Genomic DNA, 21,582 nt, shown 5'->3' with positions numbered 1-21,582 from the left:
GTAGAAGATGGGGATAAAGGGGTCTTTTTCAGGATGACAGCTGTGATGAGTCGAGTTCCTGTGCCATTTAGTTGGGACCTCAACTGCAAACATTATACATTAACCATCTGGAGGAAGGAACTAAGGAACAATCTTCACAGCTATCGCCTTCAGAACACCAGGGTGTAGTTCATCTGGTCCAGGTGATTTATCCACCTTCAGACCTTTCGGCTTCCCCAGCACCTTCTCCTTAGTGACGGCCACTACATTCACTTCTGCTAAGCTTGTAGATGGCACAAAGATAGTTGAAAGGACAGATAGTCGTGAGGAATCGGGGAGGCTGCGGAAAGACTGGACAGGCTAAGAAAGTGGGCAAAGAAGTGGAAGATGGAATACAGTGTGGGAAAGTGTAAAGTTAAGTAAACATTGAAAGTGTAAATTAAGTTAAGCCAATTGTCTATTGATTTTTTTTGTGTGAGGCTAATGCTTGCAATTTATTATATAGTTTGTCAGGAATGTTTGTTACATGTGGTTCTGTTTTTGCCAGCTCATCAATCACAAGTTGAGGTATGGTTTTATCAAATGATTATCAATTTTGTTTCTCATTTCTGATGGAAAACCAATATACTTGGACGTGTTTTGCCTTTGTAATGAGGATCCTGGTTGATTGTAGGTTATTGGTATCTGTATTCCTTCGAGGTGGGGACTTGTATTCGAGAGGTAAATCATAATTGGCTAATTTCAGAAAATTAGGTTGACGTTGAATGTGAAGCTAGCATACTGCTTCAGTTTTATTTCATACTTCCTACTTTAAGCTGCTAACTTTGTTCCCATTTTTAAATCTCTGTGTAAGATAAGTTTCTCCTGCTCTCTGCGCTAACAAGAAATACAGAGGAACTCGATTATCCGAAGGACACGGGCGGGTAGTATTTTGTTTGGATAATCGAATGCCAGATAACACAGTTTAGCCAAGCATTGGGATCTTGCAATCTTGTTTGGATAATCCGAAATTCGGATAATCGAATGTCGGCAAATCGAGATTCCTCTGTGTAGAAAATAAGAGTGCCTTTTCACTGTTCAAATTGATCATGGCTGGTCATCCAATTCAGTACCCTATTCATGCTTTCTTACCATACTTTTTGATCCTTTCGGAACCATGTCTAACTCCTTCTTGAAAGCATTCCATGTTCTGGCCTCAGTTGCTTTCTGTGGCAGAGAATTCCACAGGCTCACCACACTCTCTGGCTGAAGAAATTTCTCTCCATTTCAGTTCTATGTGGCTTACCCCGTATCCTTACACTGTGACTCCTGGTTCTGAACTCCCTCTAAATAACTTGAAATTTGTTTCATTTTGATGGGCTAATAAATGTGTATATTGTGGGTCTTTAGCCATTATTTGTGCATGCTTTAATTTGATTGTGATGTTGGCATGGTAACATTCTGTTGCCAGGAGTTGCAGATTTGTAGTGTTTGGAATTATGGGTATGAAATCTGCAAGAGTTTTGAGTGGATTGTTTTTGATTTGTTTCTTTTACTTGTTGCTTATTGCAACATTTTAATGTTGGCAGAATTGTTGAGCTCTCATAAATGGAATTTTATTGCAGAGTAACAGTGACAGGAGAGTGGAGCTTAAGAATGTGATCAATTCAGTGACAATTGAAGTAGTTCCATCGGGTTGTTGGCATTACGCTGCCCAGATGCCACACCCATTCTATAAATACAGACCATCATCATTATTCACATGAAGATAAATATTTTAATCAGCGCATTAATCTCACTAGCTAATTAACTTAAAGTTGTGAAGGTGAATATAAATAATCCTAGGTCTCGATTGGGGGAAGAAAATGGAAAGGAACGAAGCAATGACTGAGGTGAGGTTTCTGAAAAACTTTGGGGCTTATTGACTCTTGTGGACTCTGGGTTTTGCAGTCAAGACCCGTGCTGTACATCTCTATGACTATGACTCTAAGACAGAATTGTGTGGTTTCTTCGAAACGAACAGTCAAAATTTAGTGCTATATGGCACTTTTTTCCTGTGAGGTGTTGGGGCAATGAAATAAATATCCAAGAAGGACTTGCTGTTTCTTTGTCTGCTGTCTGTCTCACATACACACAATCCCTCTGTCACCCCACCCCAAATCCAAGACATTTTGTGAGGTTTTTGAATGACAGTGCAGTTTCATTCAACTCATTTCTCCATTTATTTGACTGAGTAGCCATGTTTAATCCAAGAGTGTCATAGCCATTTATATTGCCCCTATCACCTCTTTGAGCATTGATCAGCTAACACGCTACTGACCTCAGATTGACCAAGTAATATTCCAGTTTGCACAGTTCATTGCTCAATAAATAAATCCACTGTGCAATCACAAGATCTCCTTAATACATTTCCTGACAGTTTACCACAGTCACTTGTCAGACTGAATCCTTCAGATACTAAAGTTATTATGCATGGTGAGAGACTTGAGATTTGTTTGGATTTGCTCCACTTGTTGGTAAAGTTCCTGAAAGGGTGATGGAAGCAGATTCAGTAGTAACAATTAAAGGCAATTTGGATAAATACTTGGATGGAAAAATGTATTGTGCTATGGGAAAAGAGCCAAGGAATGGAACTAATTGGATAAATCTATCAAAAACCTAACACAGGAATGATAGAGCAAATGACATTTTATGCTCTTATGCTTATATTCTAGAGACACAAGCTGAAAGCTTAACAGCTGAGAGTTTCAAATGCTGATTAAAGTACTTGCTACTGTTTATAAGTTTGTGCTGATAAAGGCACCGTGAATGTCTCAAAATGGTGCAATATAGGCAAGATAAAAATCGCACTTTTTGAGGGTAGATTAGGCTCAATCTTTTTCCTCTCATACTTTACAATATGCACCAACATACAATCAGAAGAATCGCAGAGTATTGGTCCATCTCGTAATGATCTTGGGCTTTGAATCAAAAAAGTGTATTCTATTGTCTATTTCCTTTAACTTTTCAATGTCAGTGCTCTTAAGAAAGTGTTTATATGGTTAAAGCTATTGAGTAGGTATGAGACGATCACTTATTAATGATTGATTTATAGTGACAATTTGTAATACTGTTTGACTGCAACCATACCTGCTTCTCCTTAGTCACCTCTCCATTGGCTCTGATACCAATGAACATCATGTCCTGTCATATTCCTCTGCAATCCACAGGGTAAAAACAAGGACTGCAGATGCTGGAAACCAAATCCTAGATTAGAGTGGTGCTGGAAAAGCACAGCAGTTCAGGCAGCATCCGAGGAGCAGCCTGAACTGCTGTGCTTTTCCAGCACCACTCTAATCTAGAATCTGCAATCCACATCCAAGTTCTTGTTTGCATTTGACTGTGACAGCAGCAATTCTGTGATCGAAAAAAACTAACTTTAATTCCCAGTAGAAGAAACTGCCTCTGCTCCTGTCTCTTACACAATTGCCTTTAGAGACACTCCACCTCATGTTGATAATATTGCCTTAATGTTGGTGTCTACCTTCAAACATGATATTAGTCAACGTAAACCATACCCCATACTCATACCTGTGGCCCTGTGAAAGTCCTTTATATCCAATGCCACAGTTGATTTCAATATAATCTTGTATTTCAGATATCTCCAACGTCTTGTTCCACCCTAAATCAATGAGATATGCTAACGATATATTCCTGGATATGGCTGCTATTTCCTATTATTTCCATTAGTAGTATTGAAGCTAACAGCTGTTATGCCCTTACCCTCTGAATTAATTTGCCCAACTGTATTGTTTCCTCCATCTAAAATGTCTCATTTTTTTAAAAAGTTCTCGATCGTATACTTAGTCTGTTTTCCTGCACTCTGTTCTCTCCTCTTTCTCAGAATCTATTTTCTTCTCCATCTCGTAAAACAGTTTGCAAAGTTGCTTGTTTGTGATATTTGGTGTTGAAATGTAAGTTGAATAGCTGCTCAGTTTCCAATTTCACTGCATTTTCTTGGAAGGTGATGTTTTATACTGGCACATTCATCATTATCTTTGAGTGAACATCTTTCAGGTACCCTGCTTAGAAGAGAATGAGAATAATTGAGTATGGAGGTAACAGAAACATCAGTGGAAGTTTCCACAGCAGATGGAATTAAGCTGGGGTGCAGATGAGGAATATTGCCACAGTTGAAAATCACTATTCTTGATGATGAGTACAGGGGTGGAAGTTCAGCTTGGGGTCAGATAGGTTACGCACAATCTAGTTGTTTAGCCTCAGATGCTGACAGCTGGAGTAGGACAGAATTGGTGATAACAGTGTGGAGTTGAAGACACAGGCTTCAGTTTTCAAAATGTTTAATTGGAAAATTAATTTCTGCTCATGTGAAACAAGATGTTGGACAGACAAGATGACAAATTGAGGCATTGGCAAGTTTGAGAAAGGCAGTGGTGAAGTAGAACAGCATATTGTCAGCTTTAGTGTAGAATCTGAGTGTATTTGATAATGTTGAAGGGCAGCAAGTAAAAGAATAATGAGATGGAGTCCAGAGTAGATTTCTTTTGGACTCCAGATGTAACAATATGAGAGAAGGTGGAGGAAACATTGTTACTCCGGGGCTTTCAAGCTGGGTGACGAGCCATTGTGTAGAGCAGTTAGAAATCAATGTGACTGCCTTAACTCCAAGCCTGATCTAGATCTTGCTTGAACAGTTTTTCTGCTTTGATTGGCCGTCATTTTTAAAATAAACAAATAAGCAAATGAATCACAGCTACGTCAAATATGAATCATTGGCTCATACCAAATTGGACACAAAATGCGGTTGGCCTGACTCGCAGAAAAGTATTTATGGAGCTGTAATGCATAAGTACAAACTAATTATGCATTTGTAAAATGATATTTTAATGTTAGTGTAGGTAGGAGTAGGATGGAGCATTATCTCTGGAGCCTACACTCTACCCTCTGTGTTCAACATTTATCCTGGTGAGCATGTCAAATGTCCACCTGATATAACCATTGAGCAGTTTAGCATTATTTTCTGATAGTTATGCATTGGTAGACGGTTGTTTGACAGTAAATCTGTTGAGGTGATCTTAAGAATGTGAAATATTTGCATTTGCTTCATAAGTCATTTTAACAGTTATGAGTGCTTTCCTAAATTACAGTTAGGTGTTGATGGGCAAAGGTGTGAACACTTTGCTCCCTTATGTATTTAATTTTTCAGCAAAGTGGTAGCACTGCTGCCTCACAGCACCAGGGACCCAGGTTTGATTCTCACCTCGGGCGACTGTCTGTGTGGAGTTTGCACATTCCCCCATGTCTGCGCGTGGGTTTCCTCCGGGTGCTCTGGTTTCCTCCTACAATCCAAAAATGTACAGGTGAATTGGCCATGCTAAATTGCCCATATTGTCAGGTGCATATGTCAGGGGTAAATAAAGGGTAGGGGAATGGGTCTGGGTGGGTTACTCTGCAGAAGGTTGGTGTGGACTTGTTGGGCCAAATGGCCTGTTTCCAGGCGGTAGGGAATCTAATCTAATCTTCAGCATCAGCATTCCTTGTCATAATGAGCAACAAAATGACATCTTCATTTCTTAAAACAAAAGGCTTGTGATGGAAGAGAAATAGCCCACGAAATGTGTGGCTTTCAACAGGTGGAATATGTTAAAACATGTAGTTTTTCTAGGGTGAAAATATACCATTAACTAGATATTGAAAATGTGGTTTCCAACTCTTAGAGCAAAGATGCAAGACCTTGGACAGGACCATCGTTATCAATACTTCTTCGGGATCTACGTCACATACAGAACAGTAAGGAAAGATCTGCTAAACTCTTTGAATGGTTAATAGCACCTGTTGCTCCAAAAAAGTTTTTCAGGTAAATATGTGCAGACCAGTCAAAAGTATAACTGCTTATGATACACTATCTTTTAATATAATGGTGCCTAAAATAATCTCTTTTAACTGGATGGAAGTGAAATAAATTAACTGTCATAAATCATTTGCAAATCAGTGCATATTTGAAGTTGTAATTGTCAGAGGTTTTTGCTGCATGGCAGTTTCTCCTCACACTGTATATTAAGTCTGTACTTTTTTGTATTTAGATAAAGATTGTAATTGTCGTAGAGGCAGAGTAATTGCATTTCCTATGTGGAGAAATAAAAGCCTCTTAAGGTCTATTCTAAGTTTTCCATTCTATCAGTCTTCCTGGATTGGATCACTTGTGTTTAGTGAGTGATCTGGTAATGCTACTTTTTGAATACACTTTAAGGATACACACTATGGGTCCACAGTTGAATTGTGTTCTGATTCATGATTAGACCATCTTTATTTCTCACTAATTGCTTCAAAAACTCCATCTGTTAAATCCAGCAAAGTCTATATGACAGCATTCTTGAGCTGCCACCATGGATGCAAAGGCTGTGAACCTTGAAGCTTGATTCTTTCCAGGTGCAGCACTCTGCAAAATGGTCAGATTCACCAAGTTAGACTGAAATGGGAGATGGTGATGATGATGCACAGACTGGCAGTAAATGTTTTTAGCCTTTGTGTGATTTCTTCCATGTCTTCTCATACCTGTGGCAAGCAGGCTTTGTGGCTGAACCCTCCGGATGATGATAGTGGAATTTAACTTTGTGGTGACGTGCAGAACGGATTCAAGAGTGAAGTGAAATTATTCAAAAATATTGTAAAATTCAAAGGTCAACCCACAAGGCAACATAAAAGTGCCTACTTCCAATTTGCAGTAACCCACAATCTCTCTCTCTCTCTCTCTCTCTGTGTTTCGGTTATCCATGATCTAAGTTTCTCTTTACAAACATATGCAAGGTAATTACCACATAGGAATCTAACAATAGAAACTCCACTTGATTAATTTGCTTTCTTCTCCTCTTAAGTTATTACCTTGAGTAAAGACTGTTGCTGTCACTCCTTGCTGTTAGATCCACCATTTCTTTTGGACTGCAGGCAGGCTATTTAGACCTGGCAATGCAGTCGACCATGGACAATTCTTTGATATCAGGTAAGGTCATAAGTAGAAAAGTAAAGTTGCAAATCAAGCTGGACACTTGTAAATCCTCCTGTTGGTCTGTGAATCACATTTGTTTCTGAGAGCTTTAAAAGAAAGAATATTATAATGTGTGGGGGGGGGGGAAAGAGATCAGCCATCTGTGGACACTACTTAAATAATTTAAATAGGACAGCGTTTATATGGAAAGGCCCTTTAGTTTGATTTGTTTGTGTTGGTAAGATGAATAGCTAATATTCTTAATTCCTGAAGCACGTTCTGAATTTTCTTTATATATACTTGTAAAGTTGAGGCTTAACTTTTGTTGGATTTCTTCATTTCAGCGACATTTGGGAAAAGACGCCAGCTTTGATTAGGCGCCACAATAGCAACTACTACAAAGGATTATTCTCCTCAGAAGATTTTGACCGGATTCTCAGAGAGGTAAGCTCACAAAGTACTTTTATTTCACAAGTTGTGAGCAACGTAATCCTTTCAGAACAACTGGTATGTGCAGTTGGATTGCTCTTTTCTCTCTGTCTGTCTCGTCTTTCTGTTTGTCTCTGTCTGTCTCTTTCTCCCCAGTCAGGGAGAAGGAGGTGCTCACACATGGCCCTGTTTGCTTAAAGTAGCATTAACTTTATGCCCTTCCCTCCAGAGGAAATCTCGCCTTAGCCACTCGAATAAATCGTTGGCTCTATAGTTTCAGCAGGTACAATGGGAGCCACTGCATGGATTAGGAGCATTCTGCAATACCAGAGACTATAGACTGAGAGTCAAGTCAGGGGGCCGGGTTGAGATAACCTGATGGAAAGGCTACATGGAGTATTACTTTAGGCTGAGTGCGATGGCCTTGGGGACCCATAAAGATGTGTAAGTGCCCACTAGTTGACTACTTAACGGCCCCACAGGCACAAGCGTGGTCAGGCCACCTGACAACCTTCTGCTCCATCTCTTAACCCCTCAAAACAAAATTTCAGATGGGCCAAGGGCAGGTGGATGGTTGTTGGGAAGATAATTTACTGGATTTTATGTGATGGCAGCAAGTGCAAAATCTAATCTGTATTTGTTTTTCATCTTGCCATTCAAAAATTGTAAGATTATTTAACATCAGAATCATAGATTGGCCTGTCATGTCTGTTAGGAGAAAGTAAGGACTGCAGATGCTGGAGATCAGAGCTGAAAATGTGTTGCTGGAAAAGTGCAGCAGGTCAGGCAGCATCCAAGGAGCAGGAGAATCCACGTTTCGGGACAAAAGTAGTGGTATTATTCATCCAACTCTTTTTAATTTCTCTAGCAATGTTTTAACTCTTGTGGCTATCTTTTGAATAGCCATATTTTTACCCCCCCAAAAAAACTACATTAACTATGGGAATTATTTATCCAGTACTACATTGTGAGTATCGATGTTTTTAGTTCAAGTTTGAAGAAGGGCTTATGCCCGAAACGTCGATTCTCCTGCTCCTTGGATGCTGCCTGACCTTCTAACATGTCTGTTCCAGTTCGCTGCAAGATCAGTTTATCAGCAATGATCCCAAAATTTTCAGTTAGCACTGCAAATTTCTCCTCTTCAGACAATGATACAGTTCTCTTTGAAAGCCATAATTGGATATGTCTCATCACACTCTCAGACATTTCATTCCAGATGTTGACCACTCACTGCATAAAAAGATTTTTTTCTCCAGTTGCCATGAATTATTTCACCAGCGACTGTGGTGTCTTCTGGTTCTCCATCCTTCCAACACTGAGAATAGGTTCTCACTTGCAGTTTGGATAACTGTATTAATAATTTAATTGCACTGGCATTCATTGGCCTTTCCTGAGGGAGGGTGGATACTTGTAAGTCTGGAAAGAAACTGGGATGTTTTCTTTGATTCTAATTGGTCTGTGCTATCTGCATAATGATATGGTGGAGGCATAGTGTGAGATCAATACTTTACAGTGACCAAATAGCCTTTGCATTCCTACTCAATGTGGAATGTTTCTTAATGCAGCTGTAGTGTTCTCCTGGGACTTACCTGATCAAAACACGATCCTATTCAAGCACAGATTTTCAATTTACCGGATCACTTCACATTCACTTCCATAATAAGAAAAGCCTGATTTGAATAGAACATTTTCACAAAATGCCTATGTTTCACCACTGCCAGTTAGACTGCATATTGTTATTTCCTAATCTCAACCAAAGACAAGAACAAAAGTAGTGGTATTATTTATACCACTCTTTTTAATTTCTCTAGCAACTTTTTAACTCTTGTGGCTATCTTTTGAATAGCCATATTTTTACCCCAAAAAAACTACATTAACTATGGGAATTATTTATACAGTACTACATTGTGAGTATCGATGTTTTTAGTTCAAGCTTGAATAATAAGCAGCAGAAAAATGAAATGATCTGACTTTATTAACTAAGGTTGCCATTTTAGGATGTACAGAGAGTGAGCGGGCATTGCAGGAATCCATTTTACAGTAAGCTGCAAATTAAAAGGAGATTTGATAGAGGTGTTTTGGTAGAATAAGTACGGTGAAACTATTTCCAGTGACTGATGGGTCAGTAATTAAAGAAAATTTAAAAGAGGTGCGATAAAAAGTCTTACACTGTTGAATTATATTGATCTGTAATGCATTGTGAGAAATGTTGGTAGAAGCAGATTTAGTAATAAGTTTCAAAAGGACATTTGATAACCACGGGAGAAGAAAAGAATTGCAGCACCTTGTGAAAAATACAGGGGATTGGGATTAATTGGATTTTGTAACAGCGTAGTCAAGATGGATCATTCTATGTGTCATTCTATGCTTCTATGATAATGGAAGAGGCAAGGACACAAACCTGCTATTCCCTCCAGATGTGTTTTGCACCAATTAAGCTTCTCATTAAATTCTAACAATTCTGACAGCCCTAAGTACTGATTACAGACTTATAATGACAAAGCTGCTATTACAGTCTCTCTCTTATCCTTAAATCCTGTATAATATTATGTTTTACAGGCAGTCATGTGCAGAGGTTTGTTTGTATTCATATAGATACCTATGTTATTAGCTTTAGAATTGTACTGATTTTAATGAACCTACTTCTGCATGGACTTGAATAGCTATATGACATGAAAGTGTGTAGCTCTACTTCGATTTCAAACACTTTTATTATTGGTTTATTACTTTAAAGGACCATGTTAATTTTGGAGTAAACCTGGATGTAACAAGTTACTTCGATGGGGAGAAAGAAACACATACTCCTACTGGCAGGGCATTACCTGTAGTGGTATGGGACTTCTACAAGGTAAGGGAAATGTTTGTGTTCTTGGAGATGAGCTAACAAGGCTGAAAGAAGAGATAATTTCAAACCATGAGTTTAAATGTATTTGTCAGCTGTTCTTTGTTTTAAGTGTGAGAGAGGTTGAGCAAGAGAAATGTGGTAGTGCTACCAAATTAAAGAGCACCAGTGTGAAGCTTTTCATTGAAAATTACTCCATGAAAAGGTTTGGGATCAGTTAGGTATTATATCCTTCAATTCTGCAAAATGTTCAGTTCTCAACTCAGCTGGATCTAAAAAGGTGACCATTGTTGGCTACAATTAAAGATGTTCTTATACACGCTTCCAGGAAGAGGCTTGTGTCACAGTGTGTGTTCAACACTCTGTTAGCTTTGTGGCCAAATAGTGGGCCCGTTGGTATGTTGCTGACATGGTGTACTTAGGTATGCATTAGGTAAATATTGATAATTTTCAATGTAAGGGCTCTTGTAATACAGTGGTAGTGTCCCTCCCTCTAGTCCAGTCAAGTTAAAGTCTCACCTGTTGTAATAACATCTCTGAACAGGTTGTTGAGAAAATATCTGAATCATCAGTATTTGAGCTCCTTGTATTGCAATGTCATGTCCCTACTTCTGAACCAGTAGGCCCGGATTAAAGTCCCATCTGCTCTAGAGGTGTGTTATAATATCTCGAACAGGTTGATTAGTAAATATCTGAATCTTCAGTATTCTGCTATATTGTGCACTTCCCAATCACTAATCTCAGCGGTACATTCAGCTTTCAATGTTGCGAAACTGAGGGTTGAATTTTATCACCCCAGAGGACAGGACCAACGGTGAATCAGTTGGGAAAATGTGGCAAGGTTGGATAAATAAAATTCTTGAGTTTGAGAAAAAAAATTCCAATTCTGCAACCATTTTTGAATGGTGAGACAAGAATCTTCCTAGTGAGCAGCGAGCAAATTATTTGCATCCATTTAAATGTCATAACTAACTAATATTGCTTCATTTATACAAGAACAGAAATTGCTGGAAAAGCTCAGCAAGTCTGGCATCATCTTAGAGAGAAAGTAGAGTCAACGTTTTGGGTACAGTGACTTTTCTGAACTTACGGTAGCTAAGAAAAGGTTGATATTTATAAGTTTTTGTTTCTGATTTCCAGCACCTGCAGTTCTTTTGATGTTGAGAAACTTGATAGGGTTCAGAAAAGATATACAAGGCTTTTGCAGGGTTTGAATAGGCTGAATAGGCTGGAGCTATTTTCCCTAGTTATTTGGAGGCTGAGGGTGATGTTGCAGAGGTTTATAAAATCATAAGGAACATGGATGGAGTGAAGAGTCAAGGTCTTTTTCCCAGGGTAGGGAAATCCAAAATTGTTTCCCATTCTGTCATTCTTGACGTGCAAGTCCTTGTGGGTATCTGGCGGCTCCATCCATCACTTGGTATTCCAGGCCTCCATCTTAAGATAGCAGTCTCCTGGACTGCTCCATAGGTAGCAACAGTCTGGGTATCTTGTCCACAGAGATTGGCATCACATATGCACTAATCTTGTAACTTTCTTGTGATACAAGAAAGTTACAAGATTAGTGGGCGGCACGGTGGCACAGTGGTTAGCACTGCTGCCTCACAGCGCCTGAGACCCGGGTTCAATTCCCGACTCAGGCGACTGACTGTGTGGAGTTTGCACGTTCTCCCCGTGTCTGCGTGGGTTTCCTCCGGGTGCTCCGGTTTCCTCCCACAGTCACAAAGATGTGCGGGTCAGGTGAATTGGCCATGCTAAAAAATTGCCCGTAGTGTTAGGTAAGGGGTAAATGTAGGGGTATGGGTGGGTTGCGCTTCGGCGGGTCGGTGTGGACTTGTTGGGCCGAAGGGCCTGTTTCCACACTGTAAGTAATCTAATCTAAACATCTGCAACTCAGCTAGAATGCAGTCCCCCATGTTGATACTGCTTTTTGAAGTGCACAAACAACTTTCTTCGAAATGCTGCTGTCAGGCCACTTTGTGCACAGGCACCATCTCATTGATCAGCCTCGGGGCTTCTTGCTTGCTTTATTAGCACTAATTCACCTTGTATCTGCTAGGATGTTCACTTCATCTCTGTCATGCCTTGTCTTGCCTTTTTGCACTTTGCCACCTCATTCAGAGCTTATAGGCTCACGGTGCTTCTGTCTTGCTTTGCCACTTAGTGCAGACACAAAGCCAGGCATTTTGTCGTAGTCGTTAGCAGTAATCAGTCAAGGTAGCGTGTTGCACCATGTAGCGCTGTGCTATATGAATGTGATATTTATGCATGTGTCAGTAGCTTACACAGCAAACACACTGTGAGTGGAAACCAATTTGTCAGCATGCCAGTTGACATGTGTAGAACCTCAGTGGCTGCACAGCTTAGAGGGAACATGGCTTCCAATGCTTGGATCAGTGTGGGGAATCCTTGCAATACATTTCAGAGAGTGTGTCTCACAAACCATGAAAAAGCTGGGTGAGTGACAGTGGTATATTGAGGAGGAAGATGAGGACATTGAGTATGAGGAACATCACCTTCAGTATGATAGAGCAGTGCAGCATCAAGCACATCAAGCTAGATTGATTTTAATTAACACCCAGTTCCAATTCACGGGAGCTGCAAGCAGTGATCATTCATTGAATGTAGATTTGACAACTGTGACTTGTATTTGTAATTGACTATCTTCCAAGAAGCTGTGTAGGGCAGATCCTGGTTGACCGTGCTTCACCCGATGCATTTTATAGAGTGCAGCACCAGGAATCCTGAGAGGACCTGGTAGTGGCAAGTACTTCTGCCATTGGTGAGTGCACAGTAGCACAAGCAGGATGCCATAGAGGCATGATGTGCACATAATGAGGCAAATCACCAGAGAATTGTAAGAGAATTCGCCAGAGCTCTCTGAGAAAACCCAGCAAGAAATTCCCTAAAATTGGATTTGATTTGATTTGTTGTTATCATGTGTACCGAGGTACAGTGAAAAGTGTTGTCTTACATGCTTTACAGGCAGGTCATACTATAAAGTACAGGATGCAATGTTGCAGCTGCCCAGAAGGTGCAGGGAGAGAAATCAACATTAACATTAAAGAGGTCCATCCAAAAGTCTGATAACAGCGGGGAAGAAGCTGTTTGTACGTGTATGCCAACTTTTATCTTCTACATGATAGAAGAAGGTGGAAAAGAGCGTAACCAGGGTGGGAGGGGTCTTTGATTTTGTTGGTTGCTTACCCGAGGCAGTGGGAAGTATTGATGGGAGACTGATTTGTACGATGGACTGGGCTGTGTTCACAACTCTGTAGTTTTTCTCTTTTAAGAAGAGCGATTGCCGTCCCACGCTGATGCATAGAGGTAGGATGATTTCTGTGGTGCATCTGTAAAGATGTGTAAGAGTCTTTATGGACATGCCAAATTTCCTTAGCCTCTTGAGGAAGTAGAGGCTTTGCTGTGCTTTCTTGACCGTAGTATCCTAGGGTAGATTGTTAGTGATTGTCACTCCAAAAAACTTGATGCTCTTGATCATCTTCACCTCAGTACCATTGATGCAGACAGGTGCACAAACGCCACTCCACTTCCAGAGGTCAGTGATCAGCTCCTTTGTTTTGCTGATGTTGATGGAGGGATTATTGCCTTTCCACCATACTGCTAAGTACTTGCTGTGCTCCGTCTCATCATTGTTTGAGATTCAACAAATAACGGTAGTGTCATCAATAAACCTGTAAATGGAGTTGGTGAGGAATTTGGCCATACGGTCATGTCTGTATAAGAAGTGTAGGGGGCTGCGTATGCACCCCTGTGGGGCACTTGAGGACTCTTGTGCAGGAGGTAAAGTTGCATCTCTTTACTGATTGCGGTCTGTTAGTCAGGAAATGGAGAATCCAGTTACGTAGGGACTGTGAGAACTTAAATTGACACTTAGCCAATTTATTTTATAAAAGTTCAACCCAAGATAAAATCTCAGTTTTTGAAAAGTTCATTCACAGGGTGTGAGCTTTGCTTGCTGAGTCAGCATTTATTGCCCAACTCTAGTTTGCCGTTGTGAAGGTGATGATGAGCTGCTTTCTTGAGCCACTGCAGTTCATGTATTGCAGGTTGACCCACAGTGCCGTGAGGGAGGATGTTGCGGGATTTTGAGCCAGTAACATCAAAGGAACGGCAATACTTTCCAAGTCCAGATGATTAATGTTTGTGGGTGTGATGCCCATCAGGCACACTTTTTTTTTGTCCTATAAGACATTAGAGGCAGAAATTAGGCCATTCAGCCCATTGGGTTTGCTATACCATTCAACCATGGCTGATAAGTTTCTGAACCCTATTCTCCCACTTTCTCCCCGTAACCCTTGATCCCATTGAAAATCAAGAACCTATCTATCTAAGGTTTAAAAATACTCAATGACCTGGCCTCCACAATATTCTGTGGCAGTTAATTCCATAGATTCACCACTATCTGGCTGAAGAGGTTTCTCCTCATCTCTATTACAAAGTGTCTTCACTTTACTCTAAGGTTGTGCTCTCGGGTTCTAGTCTGCCCTAGCAACGGAAACATCATTCCACTATCCACTCTGTCCAGGCTATTCAGTATTCTGTAAGTTTTAATTAGATACACCCTCTTCTCCCTAAACTCCATTAAGTATAGTCCCTGAATCCTCAAACATTCCTTCATCTTTTAAGTTTTTCATTCCTGGGACCATTCTCATGGGCCTCCTCTGAACTGCTCCAGGGCCAGTACATCTTTCCTGGTATATGGGGCCCAAAACTGTGCACAATACTCCAAATGTGATCTGACCATAGTCATATAAAGCCTGAAAATTACATCCCAGCTTTTACATTCAGGTCCTCTTGAAATAAATGCCAACATTGCATTTACTTTCCTAACCAATCACTCAACCTGCAAGTTTACTTTGAGAGAATCATGGACTAGAACTTGCAAGTCTGTTTGCACTTAAGACTTCTGAATTTTGTCTGCATGTGGAAATTGGTCCATTCTTCTATTCTTACCAAAATGCATGACCTCACACTTTCCCACATTGTACTCCATCTGCCACTTCTTTGCCCATTCTCCTAACCTGCCCAGATCCTTCTGCAGTCTCCCCACCTCCTCAATACTACCTGTCCATCTACCTATCTTGATGTCACCTGCAAATGTAGCCAGAAAGCCCTCACTTCCTTCATTTAGATCATTAATGTGAAATGTTGTGGTCCTGACACTGACCCTTGTGGAACACCACTTGTCACCAGCCGCCATCCTGAGAAAGTTAAAAATAACACAACACCGTTATAGTCCAACAGGTTCATTTGGAAATACAAGCTTTCGGATTGCTGTTCCTTCGTCAGGTAGCTAGTGGGGCAGGATCATAGGACACAGAATTTATAGCAAAAGATCATAGTTTCATACAACTGATGTGATGTATTGAACATACCTCGATTGCTGTTAAGTCTTTAATCACATGGGATGGGTTGCAGGTTTCAATTCATTAATATGTAAATCCCAGAACTACTTTCAAGACACATTCCTAAAATAACTTAATGTTTAATAATAAAAAAAATGACATCTCAGAGAGTGTATGAAAGGTGTAGGGTTAGAGTCTGCCTGTATCACAACCTTGAGTCAGACCAATTCTATTTCCAAAGTAGCAATTTATACAATGTAACATGGACTGACTGCCTATAGATTGTGTGCATTTTGAAAAAAAATTGATTAATTCTCCCAATAGACTTGTGTGTGTGTGTCTGTATGTGAGGGACAGAGAGAGTGAAAGACCCTTTTATTCCCACTCTGTGCATTCTGACAGACAGCCAATTTTCTATTCATGTTAGCATCTAATGTCTAATATCATGAGCCCTTATCTTACTCTGCAGCTTCCTTTGCAGCACCTTGTCAAAGGCCTGCTTGAAGTCCAGGTAGAAAACATCCATTTGTTTTCCTTGGTCTACTTGCTTCTTACATCGGATGATGTTAAGCTTTTTGAGTGTTGTTGAAGCTGCGCTCATCCAGTTACATGGGGAGTATGCCATCATACCCCTGAGTTGTGCCTTGTAGATGGTGGTCAGACTTTAGGAAGTCAGGAGGTAAGTGTCTTATGGCCAAAATCCAAACTTCTGAACTTCTCTGTAACCACAGTACTTGTGTGGCTAATTCAGTTGAGTTTCTGGTCAATCATACATCTCAGGATGTTGATAGTGAGGTAATTCAGTAATGGTGGAATCATTGAATGTCAAGGAGCAAGACTTAGATTGTCTCTTGTTGAAGATTGTCATTGCCTCGCACTTGTGTAACGTGTATGTTACTTGTCAGCCCAAATTTGAATATTGTCAAGTCTTGTGGCATCAAGGCATGGACCACTTCAGTATCTGAGGAGTCATGAAAGCTGCTAAACAATGTGCAATCATCAGTGAATATCGCCACTTTTGACCTTATGATAGAGGGAAGGCTAATGATAAAGCAGTTGAAGATGTTTGGGTCAAGGACTCCACTCTGAAGAACCCCTGCAGAGATGTCCTGGAGTTGAGATGACTGACCTCTAACAACCACAACCTTCAATAAGTGTTATTGTTCCCTTACTGCCCAAAAATGCAAGCTATGGATGTAATGTAGTTATTTTTTGTCGATTTTATGAAGATTCAGCTTATCAGCTTTGGAACCTGGCCATTTCATTTTTGCCATTACTTCGAAAAGAGTTGTCATGTCCAGTGCAGATCAGGCAACAACTCACCAGAACGAAGGACCCGATACCCAGCATGAGCAAAACCAATGTAGTGTACAAAATCCCATGCAAGGACTGCACAAAACACTACATAGGATAAACAGGAAGACAGCTAATGATCCGCATCCATGAACACCCACTAGCCACGAAACGACACGACCAGCTCTCCTTAGTAACCACACACGCAGATGACAAGCAACATGAATTCGACTGGGACAACACTAGTATTATAGGACAAGCCTAACAGAGAACAGCCAGGGAATTCCTAGAGGCATCTCATCCACTGATTCAATCAATAAGCACATCACCCTGGACCCAATATACCGACCACTGCAACGGACAGCTGGAACTGACGACTGGAAGTGACAGATTCAAACCACTATAAATGCCGGAGGAAACATCACAGAAGCACTTCACAGGAGGCTCCCAAGCACTGAGGATGTCACCTAGACAGGGGACGAAACGTCTGCAACACAAATTCCCAGCTCGGTAAACAGAACCACAACAACGAGCACCCGAGCTACAAATCTTCTCACAAACTTTGAAGATTAGATAAGAGCTGCTTTAGAGACATTTGCAAGTTGTTCACCTGTTACATTAACAGTTCTCTTACTTTATATGCATGTTTGGAACTATATTCAAGCCAATGATAAATCTGGATAATAGTTTTCAAATCAAGTTATTTTTACTGCTGTGTTTCTAGGTGGTATTTATGATCCATTAAACAGTTCTCCTTTAGGTTTGCATTGAACTGGTAAGGGAAATTAACGATTTAATGGAATGTATATTCATTTCTGTTGGCAGAATGGATGTTCTTTGCGGCTGATGAATCCTCAAGCCTTTTCCGGCACTGTTTGGAATGTACTGTCTATTCTTCAGGAGTCTTTTGGGAGCATGGTTGGGGCTAATGTGCAAGTATCTCTATTTTTCTTTGTGTATTCTGTCAGTATCTATTAGTAAATGGGTGGAAAATTCCAGTACAATTTTGTTAAAAGAGCAACTGCAGGAAGGCAAACCAAAATGTGTATATCTGAATACCTCATCGTCACTGCACTCCAAAAGTAAAATGCTAAGTGTTATGAAAAATTCTAATGTGTAGCAATATTAAATCATTTGAAATATGAATAATTTTTATTCAGCAATTTGGATGAATGAATGTGAAATGTTTATGTATTTTTCATTTACTGTTCCATGCCTTGTCCAAATAGAGGGATTTGCAAAAAGGGTTATTCTGATTTCACCAACTATGATTGAACTCATTATCAAAGAAAATAAAAAATGCTTCACCAATGGGATTTGGGTTCTTGCCTTTTGGCTCTTTCTATCCATCACCACAAACATAACTGAAAATAGCAAGTCAGTCCACACATGTTATCAACATGATGAGCAAGGGGAATATATTCATCATTTAATGTTCCTTTTGTTCCTCAGTGCAATATTCCTATAATAAAAGATATAATGTTGTTTCTAGAATGGACTTAAGGTAATCAAATTTCACAGTGGTTTAATTTTGCTAAAGTGGTAAATTCTTTGAAAACAAATGGATGCCATCAATATTTTCTTAAGTTTACAGTTTTTTTTTGTGACCACTCTTTTGTACGTTGCAGCTGAAGTTATTGGTAGCGGCACAAGGTTCACTTTCTCCTGGCAAGTTTACTTGTTTTGTATAGGAATGTTAGTTTAGTTGAATAAACAGATTACTTCTATATTTTGTTTTGTTTTAGAAAAGTCATGATTGCCAAGAATGTTCTCATTCAGTTCCCATTGGTGGAAAATTCTTATCCACTGGAATTTCTAAAACTCAGATTCAGATGTTACATCCATTTGCAATAAATTGGTTTTTGAACTGTTATGAAGATCTTTTTATGTTTTTATTTCTTTTCATGTTCATTTTTTTTTCCCTTGTTGAAGTTACCTGACTCCTCCTGGGAACCAGGGATTTGCACCACATTATGATGACATTGAAGCATTTGTGATTCAGCTGGAAGGTAAAAAGTGCTGGCGTGTCTATGATCCTAGGTATGTAAAATGTGCTCTGTCCATAGAGACTACATTGGCTGCCACTTAGACTGTTTAACTTAAAGACACACTGTTTAACTAATCATTCTGCATTTTAACAAGCACTTGTTTCACAGCTTTAAAAGGGATGGAAATTTGTAGAAAGGACAGAGCAATTCAGAGTAGTTCCCGCTGCTTTGCCAGTTCTAGTATCATTGCTGAAAGGGTGCATCCCTGTGTTACCTTGTTGGAAATGGCAGACACCTGCTTTCAAACAAAAGGCGGAGTAACCAATCCAAACGAGAGCACATTTTCTACCAGTTACACTATTGCCACAATTTTGAACTCAGTTGAAAAAGTGGAAGAGAAATGCATTTACAAACAATATATGTCTTATGACTCTCTTTATGCTGCACACTTCTGTTGGAGTAGATGGATAGGCTTTATAAATGAGTGTTCTGAAGAAAGTCAAGAAATTGAGCCCTATTTCTATCAATGTTCATAATAAAGGTGTATCACATGAAAGCTGTTGTCTCCACATTTGTACCTTGTACAAACTCCCTTTCTTAATGGCATTTATGGATTTACCTACACCGAATGGAGTGCAGCAGTTCAAGAAGGCAGCTCACCCCCACCGTCCCAAGGGCAATTAGAGATGGGCAATAAATACTGGCCCAGCCAGTGAGTAGAGTAAAACCAGAATAACTGTCCTTTTTTATGGGAAGATCCTGGCCTCCAAGCTTATTTATGTTAATTGTCTTATAAATGAAAGAAAGAAGCTGCTGTTAACATTGTTCCTCAGACTAATGTTGCTATGTTTACTGTAATGCATTGATATTACTTAGCTTCTTTTTCTCCTGTCCAAGAGATGTATATTACTGTGCATTTTCATGTGTTCACAGATCAAATGAAGATGTTCTTCCAAGTATTCCAAGCCGTGAGTGCTTGAGCTGTTTTTGGCTCTGTTTATAATTTTTAACATGATGTTGAGGCATTTAGGCTAATAACTGCCTTCATGTCTTAATATGATTATTCTCTGCCATTTGTCCTAGGTAACTTTACTCAGCAGGAAATGGGCACTCCTATTATGGATACTGTACTTGAAGCTGGGGATATGTTGTACTTTCCAAGAGGCTTTGTCCATCAAGCAAACTGCTTGCCTGAAGTGTACTCCCTCCACATCACCCTGTCAACTTACCAGAGGAACTCTTGGGGAGATCTGCTAAATAAAGTAAGTGACATTCAAGAGTCCTGCAGGGGAGATTTTTATTATTTTGTGACAAACCATTTTGATAATTGTTTTGATTTCTGCATAATTCTGTTTAAATATTCTCCATAGTTGATCATTCTCACAAGAAGGCTTACTTTCTGCTCTTCAGCTGCGTACCTTAAACCATCGTATAGTATGCTGTGCAGGCTCACACATCAGGATACTTCCGGTTCGGTTCTTCATGTGTGCTGAGTTAATTGGAGTCTGATCACCAAGTTAAAAGAGTTTATAAAGGTTGACGCCTTCAAAGAGGAGTTCTTGTAGTGGGGTGTAATGTCCCTGTCTCTAGGCCAGGCAATCTGGGTTTGAGTCCCACCTGACTTGGAGTTGCATCATAACATTTACAGACAGGTTGATTTAAAAAGCCTCTGTGTGCTCTCAATTGTTGTCTGCTAGCCTCTAGTTTTGAGTGTGTACATCTGTAAAAAAAGATTCACTGATATGGCGCTTGATCTTATGAATGCGTGCGCGCACACACACACACACACACACAACTTTTTGATGGGATGGTATGGGGATATCCAAATGTGTGGTTTGTATCTGTGGTACCTCCAACTTTGTGCCTCCCCATTTTTTTCTCCTGTCCAAAAGGATCAGGACATAACCAGGTGCAGTCGCTAACAATCTTCTTGTTTGTGACCGGCTTCTTTAATGGGGAAGGAAAGAGTTGTGGAGAGTAAGCGATCCCCATGGATTCCGTGATAGCAAGATGTGCAAAACATACTCCCAAATTTCACATCTGAATAATGCACTTATGGCCTGGTAGAATTGTCAGTTTTTCACTGTACGCTTTCGTTCACTCAGCTTGACTGTACTGTAACTTCCTGTGAGTGCAAGCTGATAACAGTGTGGGCTGTGACCAGCAGTGGTTCTCCTCAACTAATGAGGTTTACCCATTTGAGAAAGAAACAGGAACAATAAAAAAGGTGGGTTTAATTAGAGTGGGTTATTTCAAGCCAAGGTTTTGCTTTAACAATTATTCTGATGTTCTAGAGGTGTTTAGGCTCCTTGATGGACACCACACTTATCTGCAAGAAGTGTAATAGGTGATTAATGTAAAAATTCAGCAGGAGCTTAGAAATACCAGGGAGGTTAAATGGGACACTATATCTGTGAAGCGCTGATGGAACAATGTAAATTGACCAGCATGTTCTCAAGCTTCCCAACTCTTTTTTTTTCTCTTAATCCCCTGAAATTGCTGACCTACTTGCATATTAATAAGTGTGCATTGTTAACCCAGTTACTTATCCAGCAAGATTTGATGCTGTACGTCCTCAGATAATTACAGGACATGTAGGTTTTGTTGTTTACTATAAATTTTGCGATATGCTACAGCAGCCTCCAGTGGCAATAGTAAGCTATTGCAAGGCAACTTCCCTTTTTCAAAAGTTAAAAATCACACAACACCAGGTTATAGTCC

General features: G+C 39.9%; 1 protein-coding gene across 2 annotated transcripts in view; it reads left to right on the top strand.

Annotated features, from left to right (window-relative positions):
* The window catches only part of riox1 (ribosomal oxygenase 1), a 59,539-nt gene that overhangs the window by 12,435 nt on the left and 25,522 nt on the right, over window positions 1–21,582 (top strand). For both annotated transcript variants that reach the window (XM_060831316.1, XM_060831317.1), the window contains exons 3-9: window positions 5,676–5,815; window positions 7,288–7,387; window positions 10,107–10,220; window positions 17,699–17,805; window positions 18,806–18,913; window positions 19,795–19,829; window positions 19,945–20,123. In XM_060831316.1, coding sequence (XP_060687299.1) covers window positions 5,676–5,815; window positions 7,288–7,387; window positions 10,107–10,220; window positions 17,699–17,805; window positions 18,806–18,913; window positions 19,795–19,829; window positions 19,945–20,123 — 783 coding nt within the window. The remainder of the gene's footprint in view (window positions 1–5,675; window positions 5,816–7,287; window positions 7,388–10,106; window positions 10,221–17,698; window positions 17,806–18,805; window positions 18,914–19,794; window positions 19,830–19,944; window positions 20,124–21,582) is intronic.

The sequence above is a fragment of the Hemiscyllium ocellatum genome, chromosome 10, assembly GCF_020745735.1.
Source record: "Hemiscyllium ocellatum isolate sHemOce1 chromosome 10, sHemOce1.pat.X.cur, whole genome shotgun sequence".
In the NCBI taxonomy this organism is placed as follows: Eukaryota; Metazoa; Chordata; class Chondrichthyes; order Orectolobiformes; family Hemiscylliidae; genus Hemiscyllium; species Hemiscyllium ocellatum.
The sequence above is the reverse complement of the archived record's forward strand: the minus strand, read 5'-3'. Positions and strand labels throughout refer to the sequence as shown.